Here is a 21628-nt window from a genome sequence, read left to right as displayed (position 1 = left end):
TCCCTCATTTTTCCAAATCATGGAATTTTCCAATTCACCCATTTTTGAGAGGGCAACCAAACGAGACCTAAATGTATAAATAATACCAAAGACAATATTAAAAACAAGATATCCTATTTTAGTCGGATAAAACAAGATTAGAAATCCAAACCAATCTAAGATAACTTTCTTCTCTTTTTACCAGAATGGGTATTACTATTAAACCCTTTAAGATCACTAGTAGTATCGGTCGTGTTCTGCTTCTTCAAACCTTTCCTACCTCCAAACCCGAACTTGGCTTCTTTCTTCTTCTTATCCGAGCTTTTCTTTTTCTTCTAGGCCAACTTCCGGCTCTTCCCACCAGACCTATCTCCGGGAGACACACCAGATGGTTTCTTACCTTCATTGTCCAATCCGCTTCCATTCTCCAACGACAATTCCATTTCATCATTGTTATCAGCAAATCTACTCCGGCCAACCAGCTTCTTTCATATTACCTTTTTAGGTTTAAACATGTTTAGACGTTCTGCACACAATCAATATTTTCTCTATGTTATTTGTGTTCATTGTGACTAATGAACTCACGAGTCGTTCCCCAATTAACATTTTCCTTAGCATCTTATTGACGCTCCTTAATTCTATTGTGCAATGAGATAGGAAGTTTATCCTTTTCAGACGAAGTATAACATTTTACAACACAAAAAAATAGAGCACTGCTACACGACAACAAATAAGGAAAAAATTAAACTACAAAAGAAATTAAAAGAACCTCACGGAGCTTTGCACGTGGCTAAAATCAATAAGAACAAGTATTCATACTTGTAAATTGTAATCGCAAGGAAACAAAACCTAGAACGGAAACTAGGGACTTTACTGTTAATAATATAAATGACAAAGTCCAAGTTCACTCATGCTCAATGTCTACTGTGCAACAAACTCACAACAACTAGATAATTAGCACATGTTTATTTTTAGTCAATATTTGTTAATAATTAACCCTAGATTCTAGGCTTTAGTTACCTTAGTTATAGCTTACTGTTAGTGAACTTGGACTTTGTCATTTATATTATTAACATACAAGTGTTATTTTTTTGATAAAATTAACTCATTTCTAATCATTTCTTTCGTTAATGATACCCCCCTCCCCGAACCTACCATAAATCCACCAGCATTAAAACCATTGCTACATCAAACCACCTAATTAACCGCCGCAGTCACCTTCATTCTCACTTGAAACAATCCCTCAACCCACTGTTCCGACTTCCTACCCTCCGATTCACGCATCGTCTTAAGACACATCTGACTTTTCAAAGCCAGTTAAATCCAAACAGACGTTGAATGCTACAGATGAACTGTATCGTTATCATATGACTATATGAGGTTACAATTCTGCAGACAGAAGCTTATCCTCCTTAGACAACTGTATATTTTATCATAGAGCATATGAGGTTACAATTCAGAACCTTATCCTCTTTAGACCACACATTTCAGGTTATTATCTATAGAATGTATTGACTGACTATTGAGTAGCCTAGTTTAGTATAGTAACAACTTAGTTACTCTCTCCGTCCCGGTCATTAGTTTGTCTATTTTATTTCGTTTTGGACGTCTTAGTCATTTCTTTGCCTTTTTTTATTTTAAAAATGCCTTCGATGACCAATTTAATTCTCCACACTCAAATTGGTGTACTTCTCACTTAATAATTAGCCCCTTTCTTTTTCTTGGTATTTTTTTTTTACCGTTTTTCCTTGGTATTTATACCTACACAGCTACACTAAAGACGAAACAAATGATCGAAATGAAGAAAGTATAAAGTACTGATCAAGTAATACATTTATCCCAGTGAAATTTCAATAAAAGGATTAAGTCTTGTCCAATTCCTTTTTTTTTTTTTTTTGGGAGACGAGGGAATGCCTAAAAATGCGTTCTTTTGTCCAAGTCCTTTTCATTATGTAAGTACGAGGATGTTTCAATTTAAAAAAATTAAAGACAAGATTTGACTACTTGTGATACTTTTCGTATTTAATTCCTCCGTCAACTCTATTCTACCACTCTACTTTTTTACGTTTATCAACGCGTATTTTACGCGGTAAATATCGTTAACTATATATTTACAAAAATTATAAAAGTTAGATATTTTTAATGTACTCGTAGAGATGAATCAAATAAGATCCCACATGAATATATTTCCACTTATTATTGAGAGAAATTTGCAATTGAATGTTTAGTTGTGAATAGTGTATAAAAACCAAATTGGTAGAGTGGAGTTGAATGGATAAATTATATATTTATGAAATACGAGTCCATTTTGTTGAATACAGTGGTGGACCTACAATTTAAACTAAGCGTTCGTAAAAATTTCAATGGGCCGAAAAATAAAAATATAAGGTAAATATGAATTTTTTTTCGAAATTTCTATTCTTCAGCAGAGGCAACTATTCCTATTAACCATCCCCTGAATCCGCCACTAAATAAACATATATTCTAAGGAAAATTAATTTCAAGTACAACACATTAGTAATTTAGTATATAATATCCGCCACTAATTAAACATATATTCTTGTCCGTCTATAGCTAAAGACAGGTCAAATAGCTTGAAAGTAGTGATATTTTTTGCCCCTACCACCCCACTTGTTGCTTGTCCTATTAAGAATGTAATATTGTATTTGACCCGTCTTTAGTTATAGACGGATATGTGCCGTCTTTAATGAGATTTTGTGATAATACAAATGTTTATAATTGAGATTGAAAAGTCAAATTGACATTTAGTTTAAATAAGAGGAGCCATTCCTGAGTCACCTTATTATCTCTTTCTCTATATAATCGATATTTCATTCCCCAAAGATTGAACAAGTACGCATTACGGTTACGCTATTCATTGTCGCATTTCATGAATAGGCTGCTAAATTTTGAGCTACTATAAAAGATCTTGTAAGTATTGTTTAATTTGTTGCTTATCCCGGCCTTCTAACTTGCTACTCCGTATTTGAATTGGCTGGTCTTTAAATTGTAAGAATGTTTATGTTTATTTAATCTCGCTTGCTACATAATGGTTGTCTTTAAAATCGAGTGTGAAAAAGAGACCTAAAACTATGTACAATAAAACTAAACCCAAATCATTTATTTCAGTCAGCCTCCCTTAAGATAGAGGCATCAGTCATAACCTTAAAACGGGTCAAATATTATCTTATTTGTCCATTTAAGACAATTGCTTTTTACATTTCTCTATACATTATACTTAACTTTATTCATCTGATTTGTCCCGTTTTTAACTTAAGACGAATAAGCCGAACTAAAACGAGCTCTAGTTAAACTATTCCCTCAACTTAAATTTCAATTTCATACTCATTTTTTAAGGAAAATTCTCCATAACACTTGGGTTTTGGCCATAAATAATGAATCACAGATTCACAACTTTCAAGGCACTACTGTTGAAAATAACAAAAAATAGGGGCGAGCGTAGTACGTCTGAATGTGTTAGAGAAAAACAACCAAAATGAAAACCGAACCTGCGTCTCTCATGCTCCCTCCCGGTCACTATAATGTTCCCTCTTTTCCGAAACGGATTATTCAACTAATGTTCCCCTTTCTATTTTTAGAAATTTTTACTCTTATTTTATTCATTTCTCTGTCCTATCATCAAACTTCACACAACTCTTTTACTCCTATTTTATTACTTTCCTTTATGTTTTGGCCCCACATTTCTTTATTTAACTACTAATAATTCATCTCTCTCTTCTATCACCAATCCCACACAACTCTTTTACTCTTATCTTAATATTTTTCCTTATGTATTGTGCCCAAATGGGAACAATATAGTGACTGAGAGGGAGTATAAAAACTAAGAATCTGACCACCAGAATTGAGTCCTATAGATGCCACGTACTACACAATCAAATACTGTATATATTAGTATAGATCCCGTGTGTGCGCGGTTATATAAAGTTTTTATTCTTTAGGGTATTATTTATACATTTTAAATCGGTACCTCATTAAGATTTTATATTTCACTCAGTTGTATTTTGATATGAAACAAAAAAAACTAAAATGTAAAACTAATTAAAGAGAATTGAGTGAAGTTAAGAAATGTGTATTTTTATGAATATACTTTTTTCTTTTTACCATAAAACTGAAGATTTAACTTTATAATTTTTTTCCTACTATTTTAATGAATATTTCTTGTTACTAACCTAATAGTAAGTATGTGCCAAATTATTTTCTAAAGTAATAATTCTTGCATTAAGAAAATTTAGCAACTTATAATCTATAATTTAATACCAATTTTATTTTATTATAGTGAAAAAAATCATAATTTTGAATTTAATTAAAAGATTAGAATTTAATTATAAGATTATATTATTTATATTTTAAGAAAAATAATCGCCCTTCCCCCTTTTTTTATTTTATTTTTATTACTAAGAGAATAAAAACTCTATTAGTTTCCCTCCAAAAGGCATCTACCTAAATAAAGAAATAAACAAAAAATCTTTTTCATTAAATTATTATCTTTTCAATGAATATATTCTTCTAATTAAACTCTAATCTTTAATTAACTTAATAATTATGATTTTTTCATTAAAATAAAATAAAATTGGTATTAAATTATAAACTATAAGTTGATAAATTTTTCAGTAATGTAATAATTATTACTGTCGAGAATAACGTGACACACACCTACTAATAACTTCATGACAAAAAAAAATCATTAAAAAAATCACCACTTAACTTAATTATCTTTAATTAGTTTTTCATTTCAATTTATTTGTTTTATATCAAAATAAAATGGAGTTAAATATTAAGTATTAATGAGGTGCAAATTTTAAAAAGTATAAATAAACTAAAAAAATAAAAACTGTATATACCGCGCATGCATTGCGCATGATCTATACTAGTAATATTTTATTATAAGAAAGTTTCACTTTTTTCCTTAATGTGATATAAGCATTTTGGAGGAAACACTAAGAGTAAAAAAAGGAGAATTTTTAGGCCAAAAGTTACTCGGGCTACAACCCAAGTAACCTAGGCCAGCCCCGCCCCTACTTTCAGCAATGTGTAAAAAAAAAAAAGAGGAGAAAAAACATATATCCTTGACATGAGATAGGTGTTTTGGGTTTAAAATCGGGTAAAAACGAGTAACCAAATTGTGAGCTAGAAACACTACTAACAAGGAAGAAATCTGATGGGAGAAACCTAGAAACGATTTTCTAAAGCTAAATTTTGACGGACGAAAATAGAAGGCAATAAAGCTGCTTTAGGATACTCTATAAGAGATAATAATGGTAAAAAGGTGCGGATCTAATTGTATTCTTGTTGCGAAAACTCTCGCTTTAAAAGACGGTATTTTAGCCGCTAAATACTTAGGAATTTTAAAGTTAATTGTGGAAGATGATAATTTATGTGTTATTAACTCAATTCGTAGTACTTGACAAATTTTTTGGGAAATTTCTAGTATTACCAAGGATGTGAAATTAGACCTTCATTTTTTCGATGAAATGATAATTAAACATTGCTTTCGTGAAGGCAACAAGGTTGCTGAGTTTATGACTTCTATTGGACATTCATGTCTAACTCTTTCGAGGTGATTTGAATGCCCGTGACTTCAACTTACCTCACTCATTCGAAAGATGAGAAAGGTTGGTTATGCCCAGAAGATAATTAATCTAATTTTCTTATCTTAACAAATATATATATATATATATATATATATATATATATATATAGAAGGGTTCTTATAAGGCCTTCATACCATATAAGGCCCTAAGTCCTTATAAGAGCCCTTGGATGGAAGGGATGGAGGGATGAGATTACATCTCATTGAAGGGTCACAATTCTCCCTCCCTAATCTCCTTCCCTAATTGTGTATAACTCCACCTAATTTTGTACAACTCTTCCACCATTCTAATCTCCCAACTCACTCCCTCATTATTCATTCATTCACACTTCTCTCATACACTCATTCTCTCTCATCTTTCTCTCATTCTCTAAAAAAAAAAAACCAAATCAACAAAAAAAAAAACAAACAAAAAAAAAACCAAACACACAGTTTACATCCTCCCTCCTTTACTCCACCACCATTCACCATATTCAAACACCTCCCTCCCTCCCTCCCTCCCTCTCTCGTCTGCCGCCCCCCACCCCCACCACACACACAACCACCCACAACCGACAGCCCGACAACAACAACAACTACCGCCTCCCTCCGTCCTTCCTCCTCCTTCCACCACCACTCACCACAGCGCCTCCCTCCCTCCTTCCTTTCTCCATTACCCCGACTACTGCCGCCACCCACCACCGCGACAACTATCACCCCAGAACCGGCCTACCACCTTTCTTGCAGCTCCGTCCTCCCTCCACCACCGCAACAACTCCACGACAACAACAACACAACACACCACCACACGCATCTCCCTCCCTACCACACGCACGCATCACGAGTCCCGCCATCACCTCTTCAGATCTGCCACCACTGACCCTTTACTCCGCCGTCCTTCCTCCTCCGCCGTCCCGCCGTCCTTCCTTCCTCCCCTTTTGTCTCTTTTTTTCTCAGTCATTGTTGTTTGATTTTCGATTTTGTTTATATTTTGTTGGTTTGTTTTTTTCGGTTTCTCAGATCTCTTCCATTTTGTTTTTGTTTTTTTTGGTTTTTTTTTTTGGTGTTTATTGTCAGTGATCTGTTTTTGTATGGGTTTTGTTTTATTTTCATTGTACATTTTTTAAATTTTTCAGATTTACTATATTTGGTTCTTTGGTTCTTTGGTTTTTGTTATTTTGTTATTTTGTTTTTTTGTTGGTTATTAATATTTTGTTGGTTATTGATGGTTGTTATTTAATTTTTTTTCAGATTTAATATTTGTTGATTAATTACGATTTTTCATATTTATTTGGTTTTTATAAAAGTTATACTATTTACGACTAAAGTTATACACTTCAAACATTAAAGTTATACTATTTACGACTAAATTTATACACTTAAAACATTAAAGTTATACATTTTATGACTAAAGTTATACACTTTTTACATTAAAGTTACACTATTAACATCTAAAGTTATACATTGTATAAATTGAAGTTATACAACCATTGAAGTTATACATCTTATCTATTAAAGTTATACACTGCGTGCATTAAAGTTATACACACGATATATAATTTTTTTTGTTATTTCAGATTTCGTACAACTTCAGTGGTCATTGTGTACAACTTCAATGCCCTTATGTGCAACTTCAGTGATCATTTATTTCAGATTTTATATATTGTTTTTGGTTTTTGGTTTTTTGTTTTTTCTATTTTTTTTTTTTTTTTTTAGTTAAGAGTTGTTTTTTAAGGGTTTATTTTTGACTTGTTTTTGTTTTTATTTTTTGTTTTATATAAAAGTTCACTATTTACGACTAAAGTTATACAATTTTGAACTAAAGTTATACAAATTTGGACTAAAGTTATACAAAAAACGACTGAAGTTATACTCCTATGGAATAAAGTTATACAATTTTGGACTAAAATTACACAAATTTGGACTGAAGTTATACAAATAAGGACTAAAGTTATACAAATAAGGACTAAAGTTATACAATTTTGGACTAAAATTATACAAATTTGGACTACAATTATACAAAAAATGATTGAAGTTATACAAATAAGGACAAAAGTTATTCAAATAAGGACTAAAGTTATACAAAAATGGACTAAAGTTATACAAAAAAGGACTGAAGTTATACAAAAATAGACCAAAGTTATACAAAAAAAGACTACAAAAATGAACCAAAGTTATACAAAAATGGACTAAAGTTATACAAACATGAACCAAAGTTATACAAAAATAGACCAAAGTTATACAAAAAAAGACTAAAGTTATACAAAAAATTGGACTAAAGTTATACAAAAAATTGGACTAAAGTTATACAAAAATGAACCAAAGTTATACAAAAATGAACCAAAGTTATACAAAAATGGAGTAAAGTTATACAAATATGGATTAAAGTTACACAAATATGGACTAACTTTAGTCCATTTTTGTATAACTTTGGTTCATTTTTGTATAACTTTGGTTCATTTTTGTATAACTTTAGTCCAATTTTTGTATAACTTTAGTCCAATTTTTTGTATAACTTTAGTCCATTTTTTGTATAACTTTGGTGCATTTTTGTATAACTCTGGTCTATTTTTGTATAACTTTAGTCCAATTTTTGTATAACTTTAGTCCTTATTTGAATAACTTTTGTCCTTATTTGTATAACTTCAATCATTTTTTGTATAATTGTAGTCCGAATTTGTATAACTTTGGTTCATTTTTGTATAACTTTAGTCCTTATTTGTATAACTTTAGCCCATATTTGTATAACTTTAATCCATATTTGTATAACTTTAGTCCATTTTTGTATAACTTTGGTTCATTTTTGTATAACTTTGGTTCATTTTTGTATAACTTTGGTTCATTCTTGTATAACTTTATCTCACAAAAAAAAACGAGATTTAAAACACGAAATCTTAAAAAAAACATATAACAAGAAGAGATTTAAGAAAATGAATAAAAAATGAGAACTAACAAAATAAAAGACAACTAAAATAAAATAAAAGACAAAAAAAATAATGAATGGAAAAAAGAACTCAAAACATAAAAATTAACACAAAACGAAAAAAAAAAAAAAAGTCAGTGGCGGTGGGGCGGCGGCGGCGGCGGTGGTGGGTGGTTATTTGGTGTCGGGTGGGGTGGTGGTGGGTGGTGGTGAATGAGGAAGAGAGGAATGAATGATTTATTTGAGTTTTTTGATTTATTTGGATTTTTTGGGTTTTTTATTTATTTGGATTTTTTGGTTTTTTTTATTTATTTGGTTTTTTTTTTAGAGTTTGAGAGAAGAGAGAAATGAAATGTGTAAGATGAAAGAGAAATGGATGAGTGGAAAACAAATATATAGTAAATTAGTGATTAATTAGAGTGGATTAGTGAAGGAGGAGAGAGATGGTGAGATTAGCTTATAAACACACTTTTTTGGGGTTGATCTCATCCCTCCATCTCCCTCCATCCAATGGCTCATAATAGAACTTATGGACTTAAATTATCTAAGGACCTTAGTTGATCTCTTCTATATATATATATATATATTTATATATATATATATATATATATATATATATATATATATATAAATGAGATCTAATGAGTCCACCAAAATTCATTGAGTCCATAAGTCCTCTTTTGGGCCATTGAAAAGATGAGATGAAGGGTTGAGATTGAAAACAAAAAGCAAGGGATTAGTGCAAAAAGTAGCGGATAAATGCTAATTAAACACTTTCATTCACTACCATTACTAATCAAACCTTAATTTCACTATATAACCCTTCTTTTTCCACTCACTTCTCTCTCCTATCACACAAATATCATTCCACCAAATAAAATCAAAACCTCCCAAAAATCCTCTCACTAAAACTCAAATAAAATCAAAACACAAAAAAACCCACTTCTTCACCTCCGAAACCACCACCTACCACACCAACGCCGACAACAACCCATCACCGTCCTTCCTCCTGCCCTCCTCCGACCACCTCACCCCACGACTGCCTCCACCGACCTCCACCATCTCCCCCCCCTTCTTATTTTTTCAGATCTGAACCACACCTCCTCAACCACCAACAACCCCACCATCGACAACCAACAACAAGAACCAACACCAACGCCGCCGTCACAATCAACCAACCCATCAGCGTCCTTCCTCCTGCCCTCCTCCGACCACCTCACCCCCACGACTGCCGCCACCAACAACACCCCACGACAACAACCCATCACCGTCCTTCCTCCTGACCACCTCACCCCACGATTGCCTCCACCGACCTCCACCATCTCCCTCCCCTTCTTATTTTTCCAGATCTGAACCACACCTCCTCAACCCCACCATCGACAACCAACAACAAGAACAACACCAACGCCGCCGTCACAATCAACCAACCATAAAAAAACGAGAGAAAGGCGGCGACGTCTTCGCTCTGCCGCCATCCGCAACCTTTTCGCCTTTTTTTTCCAGATCTGAGGTGTTTGGTGGGTGTTGTTGGATCGTAGTAGTGTGGTGTTGATGGTGGTGTTGGCTCTGTTGTTGTTGTAGTCAGAGATGGTGGCGTGTGTTTGTGTCGTATCATTTGCACTTTTACAATTTTTTTTGTTTGTTTTCTTTTTTATTATTCTTAGATTTGGTCTCGTTTTTTTTAAACACAATTATCATATTTTATTCCTAGACCTAATAAATATATAGTTGATTTTTGAAAAATAATCACATTGGTATTGTTAATGTCCAGATATTCACTTAATCTATTAAAGTCACACTCATATTATTTTACATTTATACTCATATAATTTGACATTTACACTCGTATTATTTCACATTTACACTCGTATTTTTTACATTTACATTCGTAATCTATTAAAGTTACAGTCATACTATTTTACATCTATTAAAGTATAATAAATTGTTCATTGATTTTGTTAATTTACCAAATATGAAGTATATTATTTATTATTTAAGTATATTTTGTTGATCTTATTCGTAGATCTAATAAATATATAGTAGATTTTTGAAAAAAAATTGTATTATCATGATTTTAATTCTTAGATCTAATAAATATATATTTATTATACTCATATTTTTTTACATTTAAAATCGTATTTTTTTACATTTACACCCATATTTGTTTACATTTACACGCATTCTTTACATTTACACTCATATTTTTTTACATTTACACTCATATTTCTTTACATTTACACTCGTGTCTCTTTACATTTACACTCGTTAAAATTACATAAATTTGCACTCATATTTTTTGTGGATATGAGTTGGTGGTGAAGGACGACGCTGGTGGTGTTTGTTGGTAGTCGGACTAAAATTTTACTCGTAAAGGACCAAAGTTACAGTAGTAAAGGATCAAAGTTATAAAAATTCAAAATTTCCGTCACAAAAAATCAAATTTACACTTTTAAAATATTACATTTACACTCGTAAAACATCAAAGTTACACTCGTAAAATGTTAAAATTATATAAATCAAAATTTTCGTCACAAAAAATTTAAAATTACACTCTTAAAATATTAAATTTACACTCAGAAAACATCAAATTTACACTTGTAAAATGTTAAAATTATATAAATTCAAAATTTCCGTTACAAAAAAATCAAATTTACACTCTTAAAATATTACATTTACATTCGTAAAACATCAAATTTACACTTGTAAAATGTTAAAATTATATAAATTCAAAATTTCCGTAAAAAAAAAAATCAAATTTACACTCTTAAAATATTACATTTACACTCGTAAAATGTTAGAGTTACACTTGTAAAAATCATACAACATTACATTTACACTCCTGAAATCTGAAACTCAAAACTGATTAATTCGGGGCTAGAGAGAGAAAGAAAAATTAATTAACGTATAGAAATTTGATTAGTGATAATTTGTTTTGGTTATTTTCAATCTCAACCATCCATCTCAATCCAACCAACCACATTTTTTTCCTTTTCTTTTTAATAGCCCTTAATCAATTTCATCTCAACCATCCATTGAGTCCATCCAATGGCCCTTAGAGAGACTTAGGGACTCAATGGCATATGGTGGACTCATTAGAACTCCAATATATATATCTATGGGTTTTTCTATCCTATGCCCATTAGGCATAGGATAAGAAACCTAAAAGGGGAAAGAATTAGTGATTTTTTATGGGAAATTCCAATGTCCTATCACTTTAAAAGAAAAACATTATTAATTCTTTCCTTTTTAGGTTTCTTATCCTATGCCTAGTGGGCATAGGATAGGGCATAGGATAGAAAAACCGTATATATATATATATATATATATATATATATATATATATATATATATAGGGTCGGGGTCAGGTGCAAACCATACGAACTAGCTTCAACCCATTTTTTTTTTTCAGATACACTTTATTTCCTTACTAGATACACCTCTTATTCAGATACATTTTATAACATATGTAGATACACTTTTTCCACCCTAAAATTCTAGATGCACTTTTACACTTTTTGAACACTAATTCTTTTGGGAGTTTTAAGACTAACTCCGAGATACATTTTATACTATTTGCGGATACATTTTATATTATTAGCGGATACACTTTATGGAAATTGCTACCAATTTTAACACTAACTCTCGGATACGTTTTATATTTTTTGCGGATACATTTTATATTTTTGGCGGATACACATGACATTAAAGCTAGAAACACATCTTTTCAAACCCACATACACATGTCATTAAAAGTCAGATACTTCCAGATACACATGATATAACTACTAGATACACATGTATCCCGCAGTAATACCATGTGTATCCGGGCCGATATTATGTGTATCTAGGTGGTATTTTGCGTATCCACCGCCCCTGCCACCACCACTGCTCTACCACCGCCACAACCACCATCGCCGCCGCTACCACCACCACCGTCACCACCATTACCAAACTGATCCCCACTAACAGCACACCACTACCCCGACCATGCCACAGACAACACCGGCGACATCACCGCCACCATTACCAACGCCACCCCGACGCCTCCAGGCTCACGCCAGTGACCTCTTTCTAACACGTTTGTCATTGTGAATGTGACTTGCAAAATTTATTGAAGTAACAATCCGACTGGACTCACGCCGGTGATCAACAACAACATCAGTCCGCGCCGCAATCAGCCATACCCTGTCAGTGACATCTCCGGAAACTCAGAGCAACATCTGCAAAGCCATGAACCAAACCCACTATCCAATCAATGAATCACCACCAAATCACCAATATCAATCCCAACCACAACAACCACATTAACGCCCAAGACAACCACCACACCGACCACCAAAACAACGCATTTCTCAGGGAATGTAAAACCTTCGCCGGATCGACAAATAAAACGATGCTCAGATTTAAAGATTGTCGCCAGAGATTCGCCGGAGTTTTGGTGGTCATTTTTGTGCCGACATCCGGTATGGAGACCGACATCGTCGACCAGGCGTGGAGATCGAGAAAAGGGAGGAGACGAGTCGAAATTGTGAATTAAATCCGCCAAATAAATGAGATCTGGAAATTTGAGATATAAATGTGGCCGGATATCCGTCATACATACACGACCATCTCGTACTTCTCTGACCGCCTTCGAGCCACCACAATCAATAAGCCTTATCGGAGGTGGCCTGTTGTTGTTGTCGGCACGGATACTGCGGCAACGGAGGAGTGATTCGACTAGTAGTGTGCTGATATATGACGGAGTGTATTGATTGCGTCGTCGCTGAGACTACCGTTGAGAAATGCGTTCATGGATTCTCCAGGGTGTTGAACTCCGACGACGGTTAGTAGGTTCACGTGTTTAGACTGTGAGTGAGAAGTATTAAAGGGATCCATTAATAAATGTAGTGTGTTAGGTAGTAAAGTGGAACTTAATGAGGGCCGTTCATTTGTATTATCTTGTTGTCCCTGTTTTGGTTTTTAAGTTAGTTCGCACCAAACTTTAAGTTCGCACGAGATTGTCTCTCTCTCTCTCTCTCTCTCTCTCTCTATATATATATATATATATATATATATATATATATATATATATATATATATTTTGTAAAGTGTCAAAAAAGCGGCTACTCTATTTTGCTCACCCCTAGTTAGATACTCAGTAGATATGTAGACCTGGCAAATCGGGTCAACGGGTCGGGGTCGAGTCGGCCCAATTCGGGTCGGATCATTTCGAGTTTCTCAAATTTTTGGGTTAATTCGGGTTGGGTCGGGTGATTTCGGGTTTACGGGTCTGTTTCGGATCAAGCGGGTCAGATTATTTCGGGTTGGGTCATTTTCGGGTCAATGATTAAGAGAGAAAAAGGCATTTCAAGTATTTTGGTGTCAAGTAAAGTTATGTTTTGTTGGGTCATTTTCGGGTTGAGGAGTTTCGGGTCGGGTATGTTACATGTCTATGAAAGTTCGGGTCATTTTTGGGTTGTGTGGGGTCAATTCGGACTTCGGGTGTCATTCGGGTGCGGTAGTTCGAGTCGATTTCGGGACTCGGGTCAGCCTTTTCAGGTCGGGTCAATCGGGTCGGTTTGATTTTGCCAGATCTAGATATGATTCATGTAATCATGTGTTTGTATGAGTAAGCTAATGAGTGCTTCAAAAATTGGTTTTACAAATTCTTGTTTAGGACCATTTTTGTCTTTTCAAAACGACAAGATTTGTGACCATTTTATGATTAAATGTAATTACACTGGTTCAGCTAGTTTTACAGTTTATGTTAACTTCCAAAAGATGTCACATTTAGTTGTAAAATGGTTTCAAAATCCCGTTTTCTTTTTTTAAAAATATCAAAATGTCCCATCTTAAGAGAGACCAACTAAATTGATGGCATATAGCCAAAACATCGAAATATTTGAGGAGAAAATAATTTGTACTATGTATATATATCCCAACTTTTGGGTAATGAAAATACGAGATACTCTGTAGAATGTTGTTGTATTTTCCCTTCGATTTACATGGTTGTTTATATTTTTATTAATTTGTAAAGAGTAGGGATGGTAATGGATCCCGAATCCTGTCCAGATCCTGAGATCTAGATCCAATAAGCCATGTCATATTTGGATCGCAATATTTTGGATCCTATGGATATGGATCGGATCCAGATACATAAAACCATATCCGAATATTGATCCATATGGTCAAGATCCAGATCCTACCCTAAATTCATTTTTATTCTATTTTAAAATGAAATTTAAAAAATAAGTTAAAAAATTAGTAAAACTATATACTTTCTAAAGTTTTTACATAAACTAAGGGCTAAGCTATAATTTATTTCTTATTATTTTTCAATTGCAAAAAATTCTTTGTTATCGTGATTGTATTGTATAAAACTTTATTTCGATATCTTTGCAACTTTATTTTTACCATTTCTATTCTAATGTAAAAAATAGTATGGTAAGTCGTAGTATAACCCAAAAACTAATATTTTAATATTTGATGTAACACCCCCTTCTTACCCGGCCAAGGTAATTTGGAGATGTTACCGTCTCGATTTCCCGAGGCAGTGAAATCGGAATTACAATTAAGAAACTTTATTAAATAAATAAGAAGTTTAGTTATTACAAACATAGCTAATGAATAAATCAAATACAACTCGTCTATGACTATGTCATCCATACTACATTACTCGACTCCGAGTCCAAGTAGGGATAGCAATGGATCTAAGATCCGCTCCAGATCCGCAGGATCCGACCCGCATGGATCGGATATGGATCCTAATTTTTGAGAACCGTTGGATATGGATCCACTATTTATAAAGCGGATCTGGATCTGGATCTCACCACTCAGATCCAGATCCGATCCGCATACCTTTTTACAATATAAAAAAAACAAATTATCAAATTATTCATTTACTTACGTCACAAGTCATAAGTTTATAGTATAAAAAAATAAAAGTTGGTAGTGCATGACGTAACTTAGTGATTGTAACTAGTTATGCCACTTAATTTGGCAACTGACATTGAATTTTGTAGACTCTATGTCACTTCCTAGTTTTAAAAGATGAAGTTGAAATGCTATTGTGTGCGTATAATATGCCACTGACCTAGTTTGTTATTGGCACACTTAATATCGCATGGGTAGTTCGTGTTATTTAACTTATAACACTATTGTGTTTGTTGTTTATTTTGATGTTGTCTTAGATCCGCATAGGATCCAGATCTGACCCGGACCCGTCGGATATGGATCTGGATCTGAGAAAATTGGACCCGTTGGATATAGATCGGATCTGGATCCAATGTGAAAAAGCGGATCTGGATCTGGATCTAGCTGTATCCGGTCCAAATCCGGCCTCTTGTCACCCCTAAGTCTAAGGCGCGGCCCAAATCCCGATCACGTCAACAAGCAAAACCTGTACTCAACCTGCTCCCCATATGATCGGAAATATCATATGGATCGACACAGACCACCCCGGAAATAGGTGACAATTGCACAGACACACAAACATCACTTTCTATAAATAAAGTGTGACACAACTCAAAGTGTGTGAGTATGCAACATGACTATGATATGAGTGACATGCTATCAAACAACCACCACCACAGTACCGGGACACGCCCAAACATACTGACAACCACACTGGTACCGGGACACGCCCAGACCTACCAACAACCACAAACAGGTACCGGGACACGCTCAGACGTACCAAATCCGGAAGCCAACCGGATGCCCTGCCAGACATCGTGTCTCAACCACACGAATCCCTCCGTACTCAAGCCATTAATGTGCACATCCCTCTTGGAGTGGAAAGCTCCAAGAGGCGATCCGAGCGTGAGACGGTCTCCCAACCGCCTCACGTCTCCATAACAACAAGTAAGACACCAAGTCCTCCGACATACAAGACAATACAATAAATGCAAGATACCGTATAACATACCAATTACCGACTCATTTAATGCAAATGAAGATATATGACTCATTTAACAATTAGACAAATTATTAAAATTGAGTAGGATAAACCTACCTTTTAGCAAATCTCCATAAGCAATCCGAATAAAATAATCTTCCAAAAAAATCGTCACATAAATAATAACTAATCTAATATAATTAATTACTAACTAATCTAATCTAATTAAATACGAATTTATTAATTAAATAAAACTCGTCTTAATTACACTCGGTCAAATTACACCTCGAGCCACCGTGTACACCACCACTCATAACCACCATAACCACCTACTGCCGCCACCGTGGTCACCACCACCAGCCACGGTGGCTCCCACCGTCGACAGCAGCAGTAGCAGCCGCCACAACTACACACAACACCAACACTCACCCAATCCCGACACCCTTCAAACTTCACCACACAAACGCACCCACCCTGGCCACGGCCGACCTTGCCAACACCCCTACCTTGTCCCCTAACCTTAGTTGACACCAGCCCTCATCGACAACCACCAGCAACACCACGACACTATCAACAACAAAGACAATAACAACCCGACATCCACCCGCACACCCTCCTTTACCCCCTCTTTCCCGCCACCACAGCCACGTAACCCACCACCCAATACCACCACTACTATGACCTCCTCACTCCCCTCGACACAACAACCCAAAGCTCAGCCCAGGTCAGTCACGTTTTGGTGGTCAAAAACCCATTTTAAGACGGTCGCACAAAACAGCTATAATCCATTAAAACACTCGGTCAAACGTGGATATAGGTGGTCAACAGACGGTCAAGGGTGGTGAAGGTTGAGACGGTCGAATAAAATAATATATAAGTTAGTCAGACGGTCTTACCTTACGAACTCGGGGCGGAGGGACGGAATTCTCCTTCTCTTTTCTCTTCCTCTCATGTCCTCTTTTCTCTCTTAAGATGGATGGTGGATTTTGTGAGATTACAAATGGATAATGGTGGGTGGATAAGGTAGGGTGGCGAGAGTATATAAAATGAGTGCGGTATACGTATATAATACATGTATAGTATATCGTATTGCGTATTATTATTATTATCATAACAACTTATTATTATTATTATTATTATTATTATTATTATTTGATAACTTATACCTTGAGGGCTGGTGTCAACTAAGGTTAGGGGATTTTTTTAGGGATTTTTTTAAGATTTGGTATCTAGTTTAGAAGAAAATGTGATTTTAGGTATAACATTTTAACGAATGTTATCTTAGGTATAAGATTTGAAAAAGTGATTTATTCAAGGTATAACTTATCAAATTACCCTCCTTATTATTATTATTATTATTATTATTATTATTATTATTATTATTATTATTATTATTATTATTATTATTATTATTATTATTATTATTATTATTATTATTATTATTATGTCTCAAGCCCAACTCACTAAATACAATAAAATATTATTATTATATAATTATTAAATACAGAGTATTACATTTGAAAATTGATTTTTTTTACCATCAAATGGAGACAAGATAGATCCAGATCCAATCCTGATCCTGTGGATCTGGATATTTATTTGAGAATTCCAGACCCTATGGATATGGACCGAATTTGGATCTAATATAGGACATAAGAATATTGATCTGGATCCTATCCGGATCTTATCCATTGTCATTCATAGTAGAGGTGGCAATCAAGTCACTCGGGTCGGTTACGGGTTGGGTCATATCGCCTTTGAGTTGTGTCGGGTCAGTGACGGGTTCGGGTCGTTACAGTTCATGTCGGGTCATCTTCGGGTCAGTCATCAGCGGGTGACAAGTCGGGCCGGGTCATTAGCGGGTCAGTACCGGGTTAGCTTATCAGCATATATTTTCTCTTACGTATTTAGTTTTAGACGGGTAATTTTATGTTTAAACAACATGTAGGTGTATTAATTGTTATTTTAAGTAAAAATAATTAAGATGAATGTCAATTTGGTCTTATTTACACCATTATTAAGCTAATTCTTTATCGGCCGGTCATATATCGGGTTGAGTCAATATCGGGTCACAGATCAGGTCGGGTCGGGTTCGGGTTCGGGTTCGGGTTGGAAAAATCAGGATGTTATCGGTTGTCGGGTTGGGACGGGTCGGTTTGGTTTGATTCACCCAATTTTCAGGTTGTATCGGGTCGGGTTTTGGGCGGGTCGAGTCGGGTCAGCTTTTGCGCGTTCTAATCCCTAGTAAAGAGTAGTTTAATCAAATGTAGGAGGAAGTAGCTATACTCTTACCGTGACTATTTATGGATCCATCTCATCATTCCAATTGAATGAGATTAAACTAAAGATAAAAATAAAAAGAAGATTTTAGGAGGCTTAAATTAAGACGGTCTTAATAAGCAAAATCAACTTCTTAAATTACCAATTTCTAATAAATTTATAACTCCGCAGGCATCACAGTCTAGTGTCAGCAAAAATTGGCATTAATATTTTTGAGTCCCTCTCAGAAGCAGGCGTTATGGCACTCCCCCCCACTCCACAATATCTCTTATCTCCACAAGCATCACCACCGCAACAAGGAGGAGGACAGTCGATCATCCAAGCGTTACTAAATGCATACCCAAATAAACTACTACAAATCGAAGTTATGATGATTGGGGTTGTTATCATGTCATGCGTAATGCTTCTAGGATCGCTTAGGAAGCGTACAAGCAATGGTTTCTTCAAGCTATGCTTGTGGACCACTGTGGTGTTGACTCCTTTGTTATTTTCGTACATCGTTGGCCTAATGATGACGAATATAAAAAACGAGTTGTTCATTGTATGGGGGCTCCTTCTGTTAGTTGGGATGGCCAGTTATGGCACTATAAGCGCTTTTCAACTTGAGGACAATGAAACTGCTGCGGTTGTCTATTTGCGGTGGTTCTTGAAGTGTAGCTTCGTTTTTGGTATGATTGTGGGAGACAGTAAAACCTTACTTCCTGCTCACCTTTATTGGCTTGTATTTATTTTGATGCCGTTTGTGTTCTTTAGACTTGAGGATAGGGTATCATCTCTGGCTTTTGCGAGCAAGAAAAATTTACTACTAGGAGTCGGTTCTAAGGTTCAAATAGTTGCAGAATTCATGGCATGGGATGCGCAAAAGACCCTCGAAGCTGAGGACGAAGAAGCGGCTGATGCAAATAGCATGAACGGGTACCGATATTTGGTAGGAATGAAACACCTCTGTAGTTTACAATTAAAACCTTTACCACCTTTGTACCACCGAAATTTTGAAAAGGTAAAAGAAAATATTGTTACCACACAAGAAATTTGGCAGTGTGAAGGCGATTTGTTGAACTCAAATGGTGGGGATTGTGAAGGATGGCTTAAGGACACATGTCTCTCTTTCGCGCTCTTTTGGATGCTACTACGGAGATACGTAGGCTACCCTATGGTTGAACTGAATTCGCTTGAGGAAAAAACATGGAATTTCTTCCGCTACGGGCTAACACCAGAAATCTCACCAGCTACATGTGAGAGAACTTTTAGGGTGATTGAGCAGGAGCTGAGCTTCGTCTACGACTACTTCTATACCAAGAATTTTGTAATATACCTAAAGGGAACTTGGAGCATGATCAGGAGATTCCTTGTCATGGTTGCGTTTATAGTGATTGCAGTATTAATCTTACAGAACCATCGGGATACTCAATCCGTAAGAATCTCGGATCACCTCCCATCTATCAAGCCGGACATTATAATCACCAAGGTCGTTATATACGCGATGCTTGTATTTGAATTAGTATTCATGATACATTACTTGCTTATAACACAATGGTCTATAGTAGAGTGGGTGTGCACCTACGTAGGAAATAAATTATGGAGAAGCCAAACCTGGAAAGACAGATGTTATCGATGGGCAATTGAGCATATATGTCGGTATTCTTTAGGTAGAACCTTGAAGCATTGGAAGCAAGAAATTGATCAGTACTCTCTTCTCAAGTCCCATGACTACAAATTCCCCCTATATGATATTTTGAGCTTGATTGTTCCCTTTGAACTAATCAATAAAACCAAAAGGGGTCGAAAAAAATGCAAGTCAATTACATTTTCTCTAAATTTGAAAGCAACACTTGTATCCTCCCTTCATGCAAATGGGCGAAATTTAACAAACGGAATATCCTCACTCCGGAAGTATGGTGTAGATACTGATTTTTCCTGGGCTTGCAATCTTGAGACACATACCCATACCATCCTTGTTTGGCATATCGCTACTAGTTTTTGTGAGCTTAGCCATCTTAATCGGCATCCTGCAGGTAATGTGAAGTCAGATAATGTATTTGTTGCAACAAGCCTGTCAAAATACTGTGCTTACCTAGTTGCTTTTGTGCCCGAGTTATTACCTGATCAGAGGAACACAATATTCAATATCATCAATTGTGTAATATTGGAAGCCAATAGTATGTTCAAGGGATGCTCCAACATAGAGGCTAAGTATGAAAAAATGAGGTCCTTGACAGGTGAATACAAAGACGCCGAATACCCTATCCTGGAGAAAGGGATGTGGCTCGGGAGGTCGCTCATAGATAGAATGAGCGATGATTCCTTGTGGGAGATGCTAGGAGAATTCTGGGCAGAGTTACTCTTGTATTTGGCTCCTTCGGATGATGTTGCCGCGCATCTAAAACATCTGGCTAATGGAGGTGAGTTAATCACTCACCTTTGGACTTTGCTTACTCATGCTGCCATCCTTAAGAGACTATGAAGTTATTACATTGGTAAAGCCGATTGTGTTGTATTTAGACCTTATCTATATTTTTGTTGCTCTTGCTTTGAATATACAGAGTTTATACGTACAACTAATATAAGATGACACTAGCTCCATACATACAACTAGACTAGTTAATTATAATGAAATCAATCAACAACATATTATAAGATGATACTCCATAATCAATTAACACCGTTTACAATATGGGTAAATTTTGAAGGAGTAAATCAACAAACGATCAAAACTTTACTTGGATAATAAATTATCGATTTAAGATTGATTATCGAAAGTTAAATCTTTAGTGTCTAAAGTGAGACTAATTGCTGACTACACAAATTCTCACTTATCCGTCTAAAGTTGTATACGGGTCAAATATCACACCACTTTCATAATAAGACAAACAACAAGTGAGATGTCACCACACATATTTAACAAATCTACACTTCCGTCTAAAGTGAGACTAATTGGGCTGGCTAATGGAAGAGTGTTCGAATTCTTAGCGGACAATAA

At 35.1% G+C, this 21628-nt stretch overlaps 1 protein-coding gene across 2 annotated transcripts; it reads left to right on the top strand.

The window, feature by feature from the left end:
- The first annotated feature begins 2765 nt into the window (after nucleotides 1–2765).
- On the top strand, nucleotides 2766–21362 carry LOC141606038 (uncharacterized). Of its 2 annotated transcripts, none has more exons than XM_074425014.1 (2): nucleotides 2766–2910; nucleotides 18876–21362. In XM_074425014.1, the coding sequence occupies exon 2, from the start codon at nucleotides 18887–18889 to the stop codon at nucleotides 21110–21112; it is 2226 nt and encodes a 741-aa protein (XP_074281115.1). In that variant the 5' UTR covers nucleotides 2766–2910; nucleotides 18876–18886; the 3' UTR covers nucleotides 21113–21362. The 2 variants fall into 2 exon arrangements, with proteins under 2 accessions (XP_074281115.1, XP_074281114.1); XM_074425013.1 differs by having other exon boundaries at nucleotides 18820–21362.
- Nucleotides 21363–21628: the final 266 nt, after the last annotated feature.

Source organism: Silene latifolia, chromosome 10 (genome assembly GCF_048544455.1).
Source record: "Silene latifolia isolate original U9 population chromosome 10, ASM4854445v1, whole genome shotgun sequence".
Lineage (NCBI taxonomy): Eukaryota > Viridiplantae > Streptophyta > Magnoliopsida > Caryophyllales > Caryophyllaceae > Silene > Silene latifolia.
The sequence above is the reverse complement of the archived record's forward strand: the minus strand, read 5'-3'. Positions and strand labels throughout refer to the sequence as shown.

Bases quoted from the DNA above. Each gene is read 5' to 3' on its own strand.
- LOC141606038 (XM_074425014.1), top strand. From the start codon at position 18,887: ATGGCACTCCCCCCCACTCCACAATATCTCTTATCTCCACAAGCATCA.